Source organism: Silene latifolia, chromosome 6 (genome assembly GCF_048544455.1).
Source record: "Silene latifolia isolate original U9 population chromosome 6, ASM4854445v1, whole genome shotgun sequence".
NCBI lineage: Eukaryota > Viridiplantae > Streptophyta > Magnoliopsida > Caryophyllales > Caryophyllaceae > Silene > Silene latifolia.
In genome coordinates this window covers 90,993,483-91,005,489 of record NC_133531.1, presented here as the reverse complement: position 1 = coordinate 91,005,489, position 12,007 = coordinate 90,993,483, and the positions used below count along the sequence as shown (strand labels likewise).

At 43.4% G+C, this 12,007-nt stretch overlaps 1 protein-coding gene across 1 annotated transcript; it reads right to left on the bottom strand.

Annotated features, from left to right (window-relative positions):
• Positions 1 to 1,116: 1,116 nt before the first annotated feature.
• On the bottom strand, positions 1,117 to 3,056 carry LOC141588340 (protein FAR1-RELATED SEQUENCE 5-like). Its single transcript, XM_074409787.1, has 2 exons — positions 1,492 to 3,056; positions 1,117 to 1,297 (listed from the first exon to the last, which is right to left on the bottom strand). Exons 1-2 carry the CDS (start codon positions 3,054 to 3,056, stop codon positions 1,117 to 1,119), a joined length of 1,746 nt encoding a protein of 581 aa, XP_074265888.1.
• Between the last annotated feature and the right edge of the window lie 8,951 nt (positions 3,057 to 12,007).

The window sequence follows — 12,007 nt, the reverse complement described above, 5'->3', positions numbered from 1 at the left end:
GGTTCTACAACTCGGGTTATTTTCGGGTCTCGGGTAAGCTTTTACGGGTCGGGTCATTCGGATCGGGTTTATTTTGCCAGGTCTACCTTTAAGAATGTTCCTTGCAGAACAACAATAATGATCCTTTAATACAAATGTAATATACTTTGGCTATAAGAGTAATGTACTTTGGCTATAAGAGTAATGTACATACAAGCCTTTAAGAATGTTCCTTGCAGAACAACAATAATGATCCTTTAATACAAATGTAATATACTTTCCCTATAAGAGTAATGTACTTTGGCAGTAAAATCGAATTGTGCATACAAGCCTTTAAGAATGTTCTCGTAGTGTATATTATGGATGTCTATCCTTGAATCAAAAATTTGCACCTTCCACTTCGTTATCAGATTCATCTTCTTCATCGTCGTCCTCCACATCATCAGATTCATCTCCTTCATCGTCGTCATCTTCATGGTAGTATTTGGTGAATATGCAACAAAATGTAAAACAAATATCAGATTTTATAAGGAGAAAATGGCCAAAATGAACAACTAAATTGATAATAGATTTAATGTTAACCAAATATACATTGTTTGAAATTCTCATCTCAGTGCCTTCGAACAATCATAATGTTCATTGCACAAAGAGCTTATGTGCCTCCATATAAGAGTGATGATTTTGGAAGGTAAACACTATGCGCTATGCTTGTATAATTTAATAATTATTTAACATTAATGTAATATGCTTTAACAAGAAACCAAATTATACATACCGTCGGATGGTTTGTTTCTTTGCAAGTCCTAGAGTTGTGTCCTTGGCGGCCACATGTTTTGCAGTACCTCTTCTCTTTTCCTCTCTTCTTTAGGGCTTTTAACATTTGTGATTCAATTCTCTTGCCCTTGATCCTACCCTTGTTTTTAGATTTTTTAGGAACATGAATCACCAACTTCGAGGTATTTTGCGGCCACGTACTTTTCTATTTCTTTCATCTTGTCTTTCTTCTTTGCTTGGAACACTTCATTACTAATCATATCCAATCTAATATCTCTCACTTTTTCAATCAAAAGCTTCATGTCGTTATCATCACACTCAGCTACGACACACAAGAATAAACCTCTTGCCACGCTCAAGTACTCAAACTTTTCCTTCGTAAAACTTTTGAGAGACATCTATCGCTTTGCCATCTTTATCAAAGACAGGCTTACTCATTGCAGCTTTTATCCATCTTTGCATTATGTACTTTGCTTCGGTATTTTCTTCAAAATCTTGGTTGTGTAGAATCCAAAGGCGATGCCTCGCACAACAAGCCCATTCTCTGAAACATAGAACATGAACAAGTAATCTCCATGTTATCTGGTGAATATGCTACGTTCCATGACTTATTTGGCATCTGCAAGTCTGTTAGAATATATATTTTTGTCTCATCAATCTTCTCCACATCTTTAAAACGGCAATCGACAAAGCCGCAACCAATTCATTTGGAAGTCTTTGAAAATGTTGTGCGAGTACATTTCAGAAGCATGGACTTCAAGGTTTGACTTTGTTTTCCGTGGGATTTCAGAGTGTTTGTTGTCACTGTTCAACTTGGAATGCTTGTGTCTTTGTGCTTCCAAGGCACTCTCATAGCACGCCCAAAACTCAACAAGGGTCAAATGAGGTGTGAGGAACCTGTCAAAGAAACTGTTTTCACTCTCAGACCTAGAAGTAACCCTCATCAAGCCAGACATGGAAATATCTTTAAAATAGGCAAGGATCCACTGTTCCCTGAGATCGTACAAATCTGAAAACCACCCGTGTTCTACAAGTTGATAATCAGTCATTATCTTCCCCCATTGTTCTTCGAATTCATCGGGCTCAAGTTGGTTGTTCCAAACACACCTATTGAGCCTGGACTTAAAATCCTCATCTTGAAATAGTTGATAACTGATTTTTTCTCTTAGTTTCTTCATTATGTGCCACATGCACAGTCTGTGTGTTGACTCCTTAAACACTTCTGGGACTACCGACTTCATTGATTTGTCCTGATCAGTAATTATAATTCTCGGCTGGCACCCGCCCATTGCTTCCAAAAATGTCTTGAACAGCCATGTATAACACTCAATACTTTCATCACCTATCAACCCAGCTCCAAAGGTTATGCACCTTTTGTGGTGATCAACTCCTGTGAAAGGCACAAACACCATATCATACTTATTTGTTCCATATGTAGCATCTGCTGATAACACCTCACCGAACAACATGTAGTTCTTTATGCAGATCGGATCTGCCCAAAACACTACAGCCAGGCACTTGTTTTCATCTACTATAAAATCAAAGTAAAATGAACTGCATGTGTCTTTTCTCCCAATAAGATTTTCAACAAACATTTGTGCATCAAAATTACCAATGTAGGTTTTTATGTCCCTGACAAAGTTTTTGAAATCAACCTCAGTAGCCCCAATGTTGTCGTAACCTCCACACAGCTCCTTCCAACCTCTATAGGCTTTCACACCACCTAGTTTTAGCACCTTTACCTTTGTGACAAATTGCTTCTGTACCTCTGTCATTTTTCGGTTTCCTTTCAAGAATATTATAGATTCAGGCGAAGCAAGTGGATGGTTATGCGCTTCATCGAATCTGGTAACAATATAAGTTCCATTTTCTTGGTATTTAAACTGCACTAATGCACGACAGTCAATTCTTGTAATCGGCCTCACACGGCTTATGTCTGTCACATCAGATTCTTCATCATTCTCAGCAGTATCAGTATCAGTATCAATCCTCTTCCTTTTCCTACTTTCCTTTACACCTTGCCTATTGCAAACAACATTCCTTAATGCAAAACTGTTTGGTAACTCATTGCCTTTAATCCTTTTTGTTGTTGCAAGTCTTGGCGTAAACCCACAGATTGTACAATATTCTTTGTAGAATAACTCTGCTGATTCTAGCGTTTCGAATACTTGTCCTACTTTAGGTTTCTTTTCCTCTGGACAGAATGGAATGTACTGGAGTGCATTTAATGTTTCAATTCTTGTCCTTGGTGTTTTAAAGTTGTTATTTGTAGAAAAAGACGTAGTTGCATCACTTGTACTCATTGTCTGCTTCAACAGTAGTTAAGTAAATAAGTATATTGAATATTATTGCATCAATAATGCAGTAATTCAATTCCAATATGCTCTACAAAGATTGGTAATTTATTTCGTACAAATAAAGGTTCATATATAATGTATTCCTGCGAATGTCCATTATCATGCCTTTAAAGGAACATTTATTTTACTGCTAATGTTCATAAGAAATATTGTTGTCCATTTTGAATGCTAATGACAGTAAACAAACAAATAGTCATAATATTATTTCATTAATATTAGAAAAATATTTACAAAAGCCATTTAAGGCTGTCAAAATCATAAAGCCTACTAAGGCTTATACTGAAAAAAAAAAAAAAAAAACACAAGATAATACCTAATAACAATAAACACAAGCTAACACAAGATATTTCTAAACTAATCTAACAGTCGGAGTCATAATAACCCTCATCCCCAGACTGTTCCTCAATTTCATATTATTCTCTTTGCTTTCTAAATTGTCGTTCTTGTTCTTTGTGATGCCTAATTATTTCTGCACGACTAGACATAGTCGTGCACATGCAGAATCTGTCAAGGAGCCGATTATTCTTTGTGACATAGATTACCCCATTTTCATTTCCCCGAACCGCGCCTCGGTAATAATCCCTATCCATTACCTTTGCATGTCTCCCTATAAGGAACCACTTTGACCAGCCCTTGCACACCATGGCCATGTTTCTCTTTTCTTCCCTCCCAAGTCGATCAAAAAAAATCCGGAGGAATGCCTGATTAGAAAGGAAAGGATGTAAAGGACGACTGTAAGATGGTACATCCATCTGCACAGGAATGTCATCTCCATCAAACCAGTTTGAAGAAAACGGGCTTACTTTCCATTCCCTATAATGGTCCACGAAATTTTGCTTGTAAGCAGCATTCGTGTAGGGAACTATTGTGCATTTTGAGTAAGACATTGTTTTTTTTTTTAATAAAATTAAGTAGTTTTCTGGACAGATTAAAAGTTTTGCTTATTGGAAAAGGTAGGATGGAAAAGTGGTTGTGTAATCTTGGGTTTATATAGTGGATTAATTGATTATAAGAGATTAAATTATGTGAACAGTTGTGTCTTTTCAACTGACACAAACATAATCATGGTAATTAATAAATTGGGTGAAGTTATCTATCTTACTTTAATCTCTTGTATAAAACAGTATATGCACATTATGAAAATACGTAATGGACATTTGAATTAAACTGAATTCACATTTTTTTCCAAATAATGTTCCATGTTCTTTTTTAAATAATTGAATGTACCTTTAAATATAATATAATGTACATTTTCCAAACAAAGCTTAATGATAGAAGTTGTACCTAATTATCAGAAAATGCAAATTACGAATATAGATAGTGGACAATTTATTTTATGGAACATGTTTTTTATAATTAATATAATGTACATTTAGAATTAATATTCAAATTAATGTGAATAATTGCGTCTTTTCACCACATAAGCAAGTTACAAACCGTCATTTGACTTATTGTGACTTATTGTGAACAGTTGCAAGACCACTTGCAAAAGGTAATAATTACTTGCACATCCTTTTTATATATAATGCACATTTCACTAAGACTGATTGGACATTTCCTTATGAAACGTGTACAGCACAACACAACACATTATTTTTACAAGCAAAATTACTTTTCAGTTACTTCAAATTGCACACTTCTCCTTTCTCATTATTTTTAGTACATTTTTTCTCACCACAAAGTACATTTGCATTTATCATCCTCCTAAAATCAAACAAACAAACTATAAACCCTAATTTAACACTTTTCATTATAAAATTAATGTTTTTGTGGTTCTGGACATTAAATCTAGTTAACTAAATTTAATCAAATCTGAAATTAAGTTGAATTTGATTAAATTCAACTTTAACATCATCATAAAATCAATTCAACAACGATTCAGAAAGGAATTAAATAACATTGAATGAACATACCTCAATTTTGACTGTAGAAAACAATAATTCCAGATGAATGACGAAATCAATTCCGATTTTCCTTACAAAGTTTTGATCTTGAAATAACTGAATAGCTGATGAATGTAAAAGTTTGAACAAATTGACTCTGATTTGCGCTTCGAACACAGCAATTGATGATGAATAACCGATTTTAGATCACTAAATTTGATGTCGAAAGACAAAAATTTACAAATTAAGGAAGGATTAATGATGAAATCAATTGATTTTGTTTCGTGTGGTTTGATTTTGTTACGTAGGCTTGATATTGCTGACATGTACAGTCTTATTTTTTGTTTTCCGTGAAATTCTAAGAGAAGCGCGCCTCTAATCTCAGTATCGGATAATTTGATGGACGGTTGAGAGTCATTCTCAAGGTTCTCACGATAAGCCCCGTTCTCACCGGAACTCTACCCTTATTATTATTATTATTATTATTATTATTATTATTATTATTATTATTATTATTATTATTATTATTATTATTATTATTATTATTATTATTATTATTGTTCCGGGTGTAATTCCGAAGCAAGTATTGTTACCACTCGTAGCTTGTAGAATGACGTCTTTGATTGAGTCCTCCTTTGGCCTCTCCCGAAACAGTGAACAAACTGAGGGCTCGGCTTTGGCCGAGCGTACTCACTCCGACGCCCAAGTCAGTGAACTTAAAGAGATAAGTTATGTGTTACTTGGCTAAGTATATATTGTAGAGAGATAAGGAAGATATTACCAGATTATAGAGTATTTAGTTTATGATTTTGGGATCCTTTCCTCAATGAGGGTTGAGGAGTATTTATAGACTTTCACCTTTTGTCACGTAGTGGCCAAGTGGCCAAGTGGCTAGCAGGTGGAAAGACCGTTCTACCCTCGGCCGATGGACCCATGGCAGGCCGGCCGAGGGGTCTTGGATATGAGTACGCGGATATGTGCCCCGGCCGGTGGTTGCTCGGCGGGACCCAGTGACAGCCGACGTAGGCCGAGTCGGCTAGGCTGTCTAAGTCGTTGACTTGCTGTGGATATCTTTGACCTTGCTCAATGTGTTGACTTGGTCAGCGGGTGCAGAATATGCCCCATCAATTTGCCCCCAGCGTAGTCTGTGCCGTGGTATGGGCTCCGATGTATGTTGAGCGTATATTCTGCGTAAGTAAAAATTTTCTTTCCCGGCTTCTTCTACCTCGGTTTGGTTCTGCTTAGGCCGTACCATATCCCCCCTCCACATGGATGTGTAAAGGGCATCCGATGTGGAAAAGAAAGTGACGCTGGCCGAGACCAGGGTTGAGAGTGCCGGTTGTTTTTGATTGCCCCCGGCTGGTGCTACCTAGCTTGGTTGATCATGTGGCTGGCGGAGAACAGATACTTAGGAATTTGTTGAGGAAGATGAATAGGCAAAGAGATATGAATGGGCGTGTTGAAGACGCTTGGTCACTGTTGCGTTGATTGATGTTTAACTGTTGCAACGATTGACATTCCGTGGTTGCATGTCTGACACGTGTCTGTTCGCTGATTGGCTGACGTTTCATGGGCTGTGCCCTGATTGGTCATTCTTCATGGGCTTTCCCCTATAAATAGGGCAGTTAGTCCCTGAAATTGGCCACCAATTTCATTTTCTCCAAAATTTTCTTCTCTCTAAACTTTCAAGGGCTTCTTTTTCGTCTAATCTTCAGAGTCGTTACTTCGGCTAGTGCTTTTCTTCAAGGTAAACAAACAAATTTTTCTCAATCTCTTATTTTGTTAAGTAATTGTTGCTACCATGTCTTCTGCTGATGCCGAACCTAGTAGCCCTGCGCCGGGGGGGTTCCCCGTCGCGTCTTGATGAAGAGGGGGTACTAGTCGCCGTCCCGTTAAGGTCCGGGGGTCCTAGGTCTCCTTCTCCCGAAGTTGATCCACAAATTTTGGAGGAATGGGAGGATGAGGATGATGATGCTGATGATGACGGTGACGATTTCGAAAGGATTCGTCCTAATGAGGGGAGGCCGTACGTCTTGGATCACGGCGACGCCTGTAAGATCGGACCTGATCGTGCTTGGACCAACAAGTTCGCCAGCTGTTCCGGGGAAACTTTTTTCGAGGGCCACTTTTTCTTCGGTGAGGGGTACAAAATCGTTATTCCTGAGGAGGGTCAGGCGGTCTGTTGCCCTCCCAAGGGCCATATAGGCGTATACATCAGACACTTGGAGTATGGGCTCCGGTTTCCTCTGAACGAATACGTTATGGCCATAATCAAAGCCATGAACGTCGCCGTGGCCCAACTACATCCGTTGGCCATGAGGACTATAGTTGGGTTCGTGTGGCTTTGTCTCTTCAAGGGGGTGGTATAGCGTGCAGACAGAGTCGGGTTACGTCTCCGTTGATAAGCTTTCTTCCTGCAAGGACTGGAAGGGGCGGTGGGTGTATGTCGAAGTGCCGGCGGATTATCCGCTGCCCCGGTCCTTCCAACACCGTGTCAATTTACGGTGTGAGAGCGATGGGGAGCGTGAGAAATGGGTCTCCCGAAAACGCCTTAAAATGGACGCCGCCAAGGTTTATCTTAGTGCGGATGAGAAACAGGCGATGACGCTGTTTGAGGCTGAGAAGAATGGGACGCCGAGGGGATGGATGCCCCCGACGCAGATCATTCTTCAGGATGAGCTGCTCTGCCATGTCGGCCTCATACCGGCCCTGGAACAGGGTGAGTGGGGTCGGTGTGAGGCCCATCTCTGCTTTTAGTGAATCTGTCTTTTTGAACTTTGATTTGTTTCTTCTACTTAACTCTTGCTTCGTTTCCTTTGCAGATCATTTTGGCCCGGAACTGTCTGAGGATATCCTTGAGAGAATAGGGCTTGATAAGGACAAGAACGTTGTCAATTTGCACCCTACGGCCCAGACTCGCGATCGCAGACCGGCTCCCACTGACCTCATGGATCAGCAGCTGAAGGCACTGGATCCGGCGGCGGCTCAGGCACGGGTTCTTAGAGGCATGCCGAAGAGAAAACCAAAGGCAGCGTCCAGGTCGGCGACGGCGTCAACCCCAACTCCCTCTTCGATCCCGGCGGTCCAGACGGAGCCGGTGGAGGTCGTCGATATTACTGATGAGGAGGCAACTGTTGCGAAGGGCCCTCCTCCTCCCAAGAAGAGAAAAGAGACACTGTCTGCTTCCACCGTTGCCGGGGAGAAGAATGACTCAGCCGACCCTCCATTTAAGAAGGTCCAGACTGGTACGGATCTAACCTGTGGTTCAGACTTAGCTGGTTCATTAGGCATTCCCAATGACAGACTCTCTGACGTGTCAATGAACGTTGACATGGATGCTCTGTGTGAATTTTTTGTAGATCCGCCGTCGGCAGTCGCCGTTCTCATTGAGCGGCAATTAGAGAAGCAGCCTGAGAAGGCGGGTGATAGAAATGTCACCGTTGACTCCTTACTCCAGAAGGTTCCCCCCGCCGAGCTTGTGGCAGAGGGTACGAGAATATACAAGAGGCTGGCGAAATGGACTCAACTAGCCGGCTCCCACATTATGGAGCAAGAAAAGGCCATGGCCCAAGCTGGGCCATTGATCGAACGGCTTAAGCTTGATCTTTCCGCTGCGAAGGGGGAAGCCGGGAAGGCTAAGCTGGACCTCCTTGCTGCCCGAAAGCGTGAGGAGGAAGCTGAGAAGCTGCTCTTGGCCGAGAGGGCCAAAGTTGAGGATGCTGATGCTGCCGTTGCCAAGCTTCTGGAGGAGCGGGACAGGTATAAGGGCGCTTATGACGCCGTGGTTGCCAAGAGGGAAGAATGGAAGGATCTGTACCATGCCCAGTCGGAGGCGCATTGGGGCACAAGGGCTATCCTTGCCCAAAAGGAGAAGGATATTGAGATGCTTCAAACTGAGCTCATTCCTAACATGTGCGCCCAATTCCGGGACCAGGCCGAGGAAGCGACCAGGGAGGCAATCAAGAAGCTCGTTCCTGAAGGCTCCTTCCCGTGGGACCAATTTGACCACTGATGAGATGGCCGATCTTTGCGGAAACAAATGGCTGCGGAGAAGGCGGAGGCGGCGAAGGCTGCTCAGATAGCTGAGGCCAAGGCGGCTTATGATGCAAAGGTGAAGGAGGCCAGAGAGGAGGCTGAGAGGCTAAAGGCAGCTGAAACTGAAGCTGCCAAGTCACCTTCTGGGTCACCCACCAAAAATGATGCTGCTGATGTCGTCGCTGGCGAGCAGCAACAGGCATAGGGAGACGGGCGGTCGTCACCAGGTTCCCCCGATATCTCGGATAGCTTTAGCTGTTCGGGGGCCAAATATTGAGCCTTTCCTCCCTGCCATCTTTTGGCGCTTCAAATGATATGTTTGTAACCTTTTGCTTTTCTTTTCCTTGTTTTGTTGTAAAACTCTTGGTAGGTTGTGCTTAGGCTATCCCAATGGGGACGGCCGTCGTCTGTATTCTCCTTGTAATCATTTTCAATAAAGTTTGTCTTATTTGCCCTCGGCTTGGCCGGGGTTTTGATCACAGTTCTTCACTTGTCTTCTTGCGTTATTAATTGAGCGCTTTTTCGTTTTTACCTTCGGCCTGGCAGAGGCAGTTAGAATGCGTATCTCAACTGTGTTTAACGTCTTTTTAAACATGTTGGCATGTTGGTCGCTTCCTCTTTCACTCTCGGTCTTGGCCGAGGCGTCCGATTTGCCCTTCCCAACCGCCGCTGTGAACATGTTAGCGTATCGACCGTTGTGTCCCCTGCCAGACCTTCGGTTGGCCGAGGCGGCTAGAGGTTACGGCGCGACAGCGTTCGTATCTTTAGACATATTGATCGCTTCCTCTGCCAGGCCTTCGGTTGGCCGAGGCGGCTAGAATTGCGTCTCAACTGCACTGAGTATACGTTTCTTTTAGCGTATCGGTCGCTGTGTCCCCGTCGGGGTTAACGACGCGACAAATGTTCAGATCTGTAGACATATTGATCGCTTCCTCTGCCGAGCCTTCGGATGGCCGAGGCGGCTAGATTTGCGTCTCAACTGTACTGAGTATACGTTTCTTTTTCTTGGGGTGACTGCCCGGTGGCAACCGTCGGCGTCTACCTCGAAACGACTATGGAGGGGACAAGCACTTTGATGGAAAACTCGGGTGATTCTTCATTTGATATAATCATGCGTTGGGGTGCCCACAATGGGTTTGGACACCTCCGCCGCTATACAAAGTACTTTCTTAGGTTGTCGGTGTTCCAATGGCTCATCAAAGGCACACCCTCCATGTCTGTCAGCCGGTATGTACCCGGCCTCATCTCTTCAACCATTTTGTAGGGACCCTCCCAGTTGGCCGTCAATTTACCATGAATATTTCCTTTGTTGGTGGCGGCCGACTTTCTTAGGACTAGATCCCCTACTTTTAAGTCCCTCTTGTGGACTCTTCGGTTGTAGGCTCTTCTCATCCGGTTTTGGTATACTGCCAAGTTGAGGCGTGCCGTATCTCGGCTTTCTTCGACCAGGTCTAGGGAGGCTTTCAGGCCTTCCTCATTTTCAACCGGGTTAAAGGTAGCCGTTCTGAATGTTGGCACCGCTGCTTCAATTGGTAGGACGGCTTCAGATCCATAGACTAGGTGGAATGGACTGTACCCCGTTGCTTCTTTCTCCGTGGTTCGAAGGGACCACAGAACGCCGGGTAGTTCATCGACCCATCTTCCTTTTAAGTCTTCAACCTTTTTCTTCAAGCCGTTGAGTATCGTTTTGTTAGCTGCCTCCGCCTGTCCGTTGCTTTGAGGGTGGCAGACGGAGGAGTATGCAAACTTGATGCCAAGCTCTTCTAACCAGTTCATTATCAGGTCACTCCAAAATTCTCGGCCGTGGTCAAATACCATGACTTGAGGTAACCCAAAACGCGTTATAACATTCTCCCAAATCACCTTTCTTACGGCCGCCGTCGTCTTCGCAGGTACCGCTACAGCTTCGATCCATTTGATGAAGTAGTCAATGGCGACAATCAAGTACTTTCTTCCTCCGGATGCCGTTGGAAATGGCCCTAGTAGATCCATCCCCCACTGTGCAAAAGGAAGGGGATTAAGTACCGGCTGCAGGTCTCGGGAAGGTCCATGTATCACAGGAGCATGCATTTGGCAGTTCGTACACTTCTTCGTTTTTGCCCTGGAATCTTCAAGCATGGTGGGCCAGAAATAGCCGGCTCGGAGAGCTTTGTGGGCTAGTGCTCTTGCCCCCATGTGGTATCCACAGATGCCTTCATGAATTTCTGTCAGTATTAGCTCCGCGTCGGCTGGGCCGACACATTTCAAAAGTGGTCTTATTACGGACCTTCTGTATAGTTCTCCTTCGAACACCAAGTACCTGGCGGCGATCCTTTTTATCTTGGCCGAGAGATTGCGGTCCTCCGGCGACTCATTTGTAAGTTTGTATTTCATTATCGGAGTCATCCACGTCGTCTCGGCTTCCACGTCGCCCACCATGTCGACGGTTTCAGTGATGCTCTTCGCATTCCTGATATCTACCAGCACGGTTCGGCTGACATTCTTGATGGTTGAACTGGCAAGTTTTGAGAGAGCGTCGGCCCGGTTATTCTCAGACCTGGGGACGCATTGGATCTGGAAGGATTTCAGTTTTGCTGTGTCAGCTTTTACTCTTTCCAGGTATCTTATCATCCCGTCGTCCCGAGCCTCAAACTCTCCTCTGATTTGGTTAGTAACCAACAATGAGTCTGTCTTCAACATAGTGTGTTCTGCTCCGGCAGCTCTAGCTAGCTCGACTCCAGTTATCACCGCCTCGTATTCGGATTCGTTGTTTGAGGCCGAGAAGGTAAATTTCAAGGCATACTCAAACTCGTCCCCGTTTGGGCTGATGATAAGGATGCCGGTCCCCGCGCTGTTCGTCGTGGAGGAGCCGTCGGTGTATACCTCCCATACACCTGGGTTTGGTTCTTCTTGATATGTGCATTCGGCCAGGAAATCTGCAAGTGCTTGCCCCTTTATCGAAGGCCTCGGCTTGTACTGAATGCCGAAGCCGGAGAGTTC

Coding starts and splice junctions, on each gene's coding strand:
- LOC141588340 (XM_074409787.1), bottom strand. CDS start 3,056: ATGAGTACAAGTGATGCAACTACGTCTTTTTCTACAAATAACAACTTT. Junction 1,298..1,491: donor GAAGTCCATGCTTCTGAAAT/GTACTCGCACAA, acceptor TCTATGTTTCAG/AGAATGGGCTTGTTGTGCGA.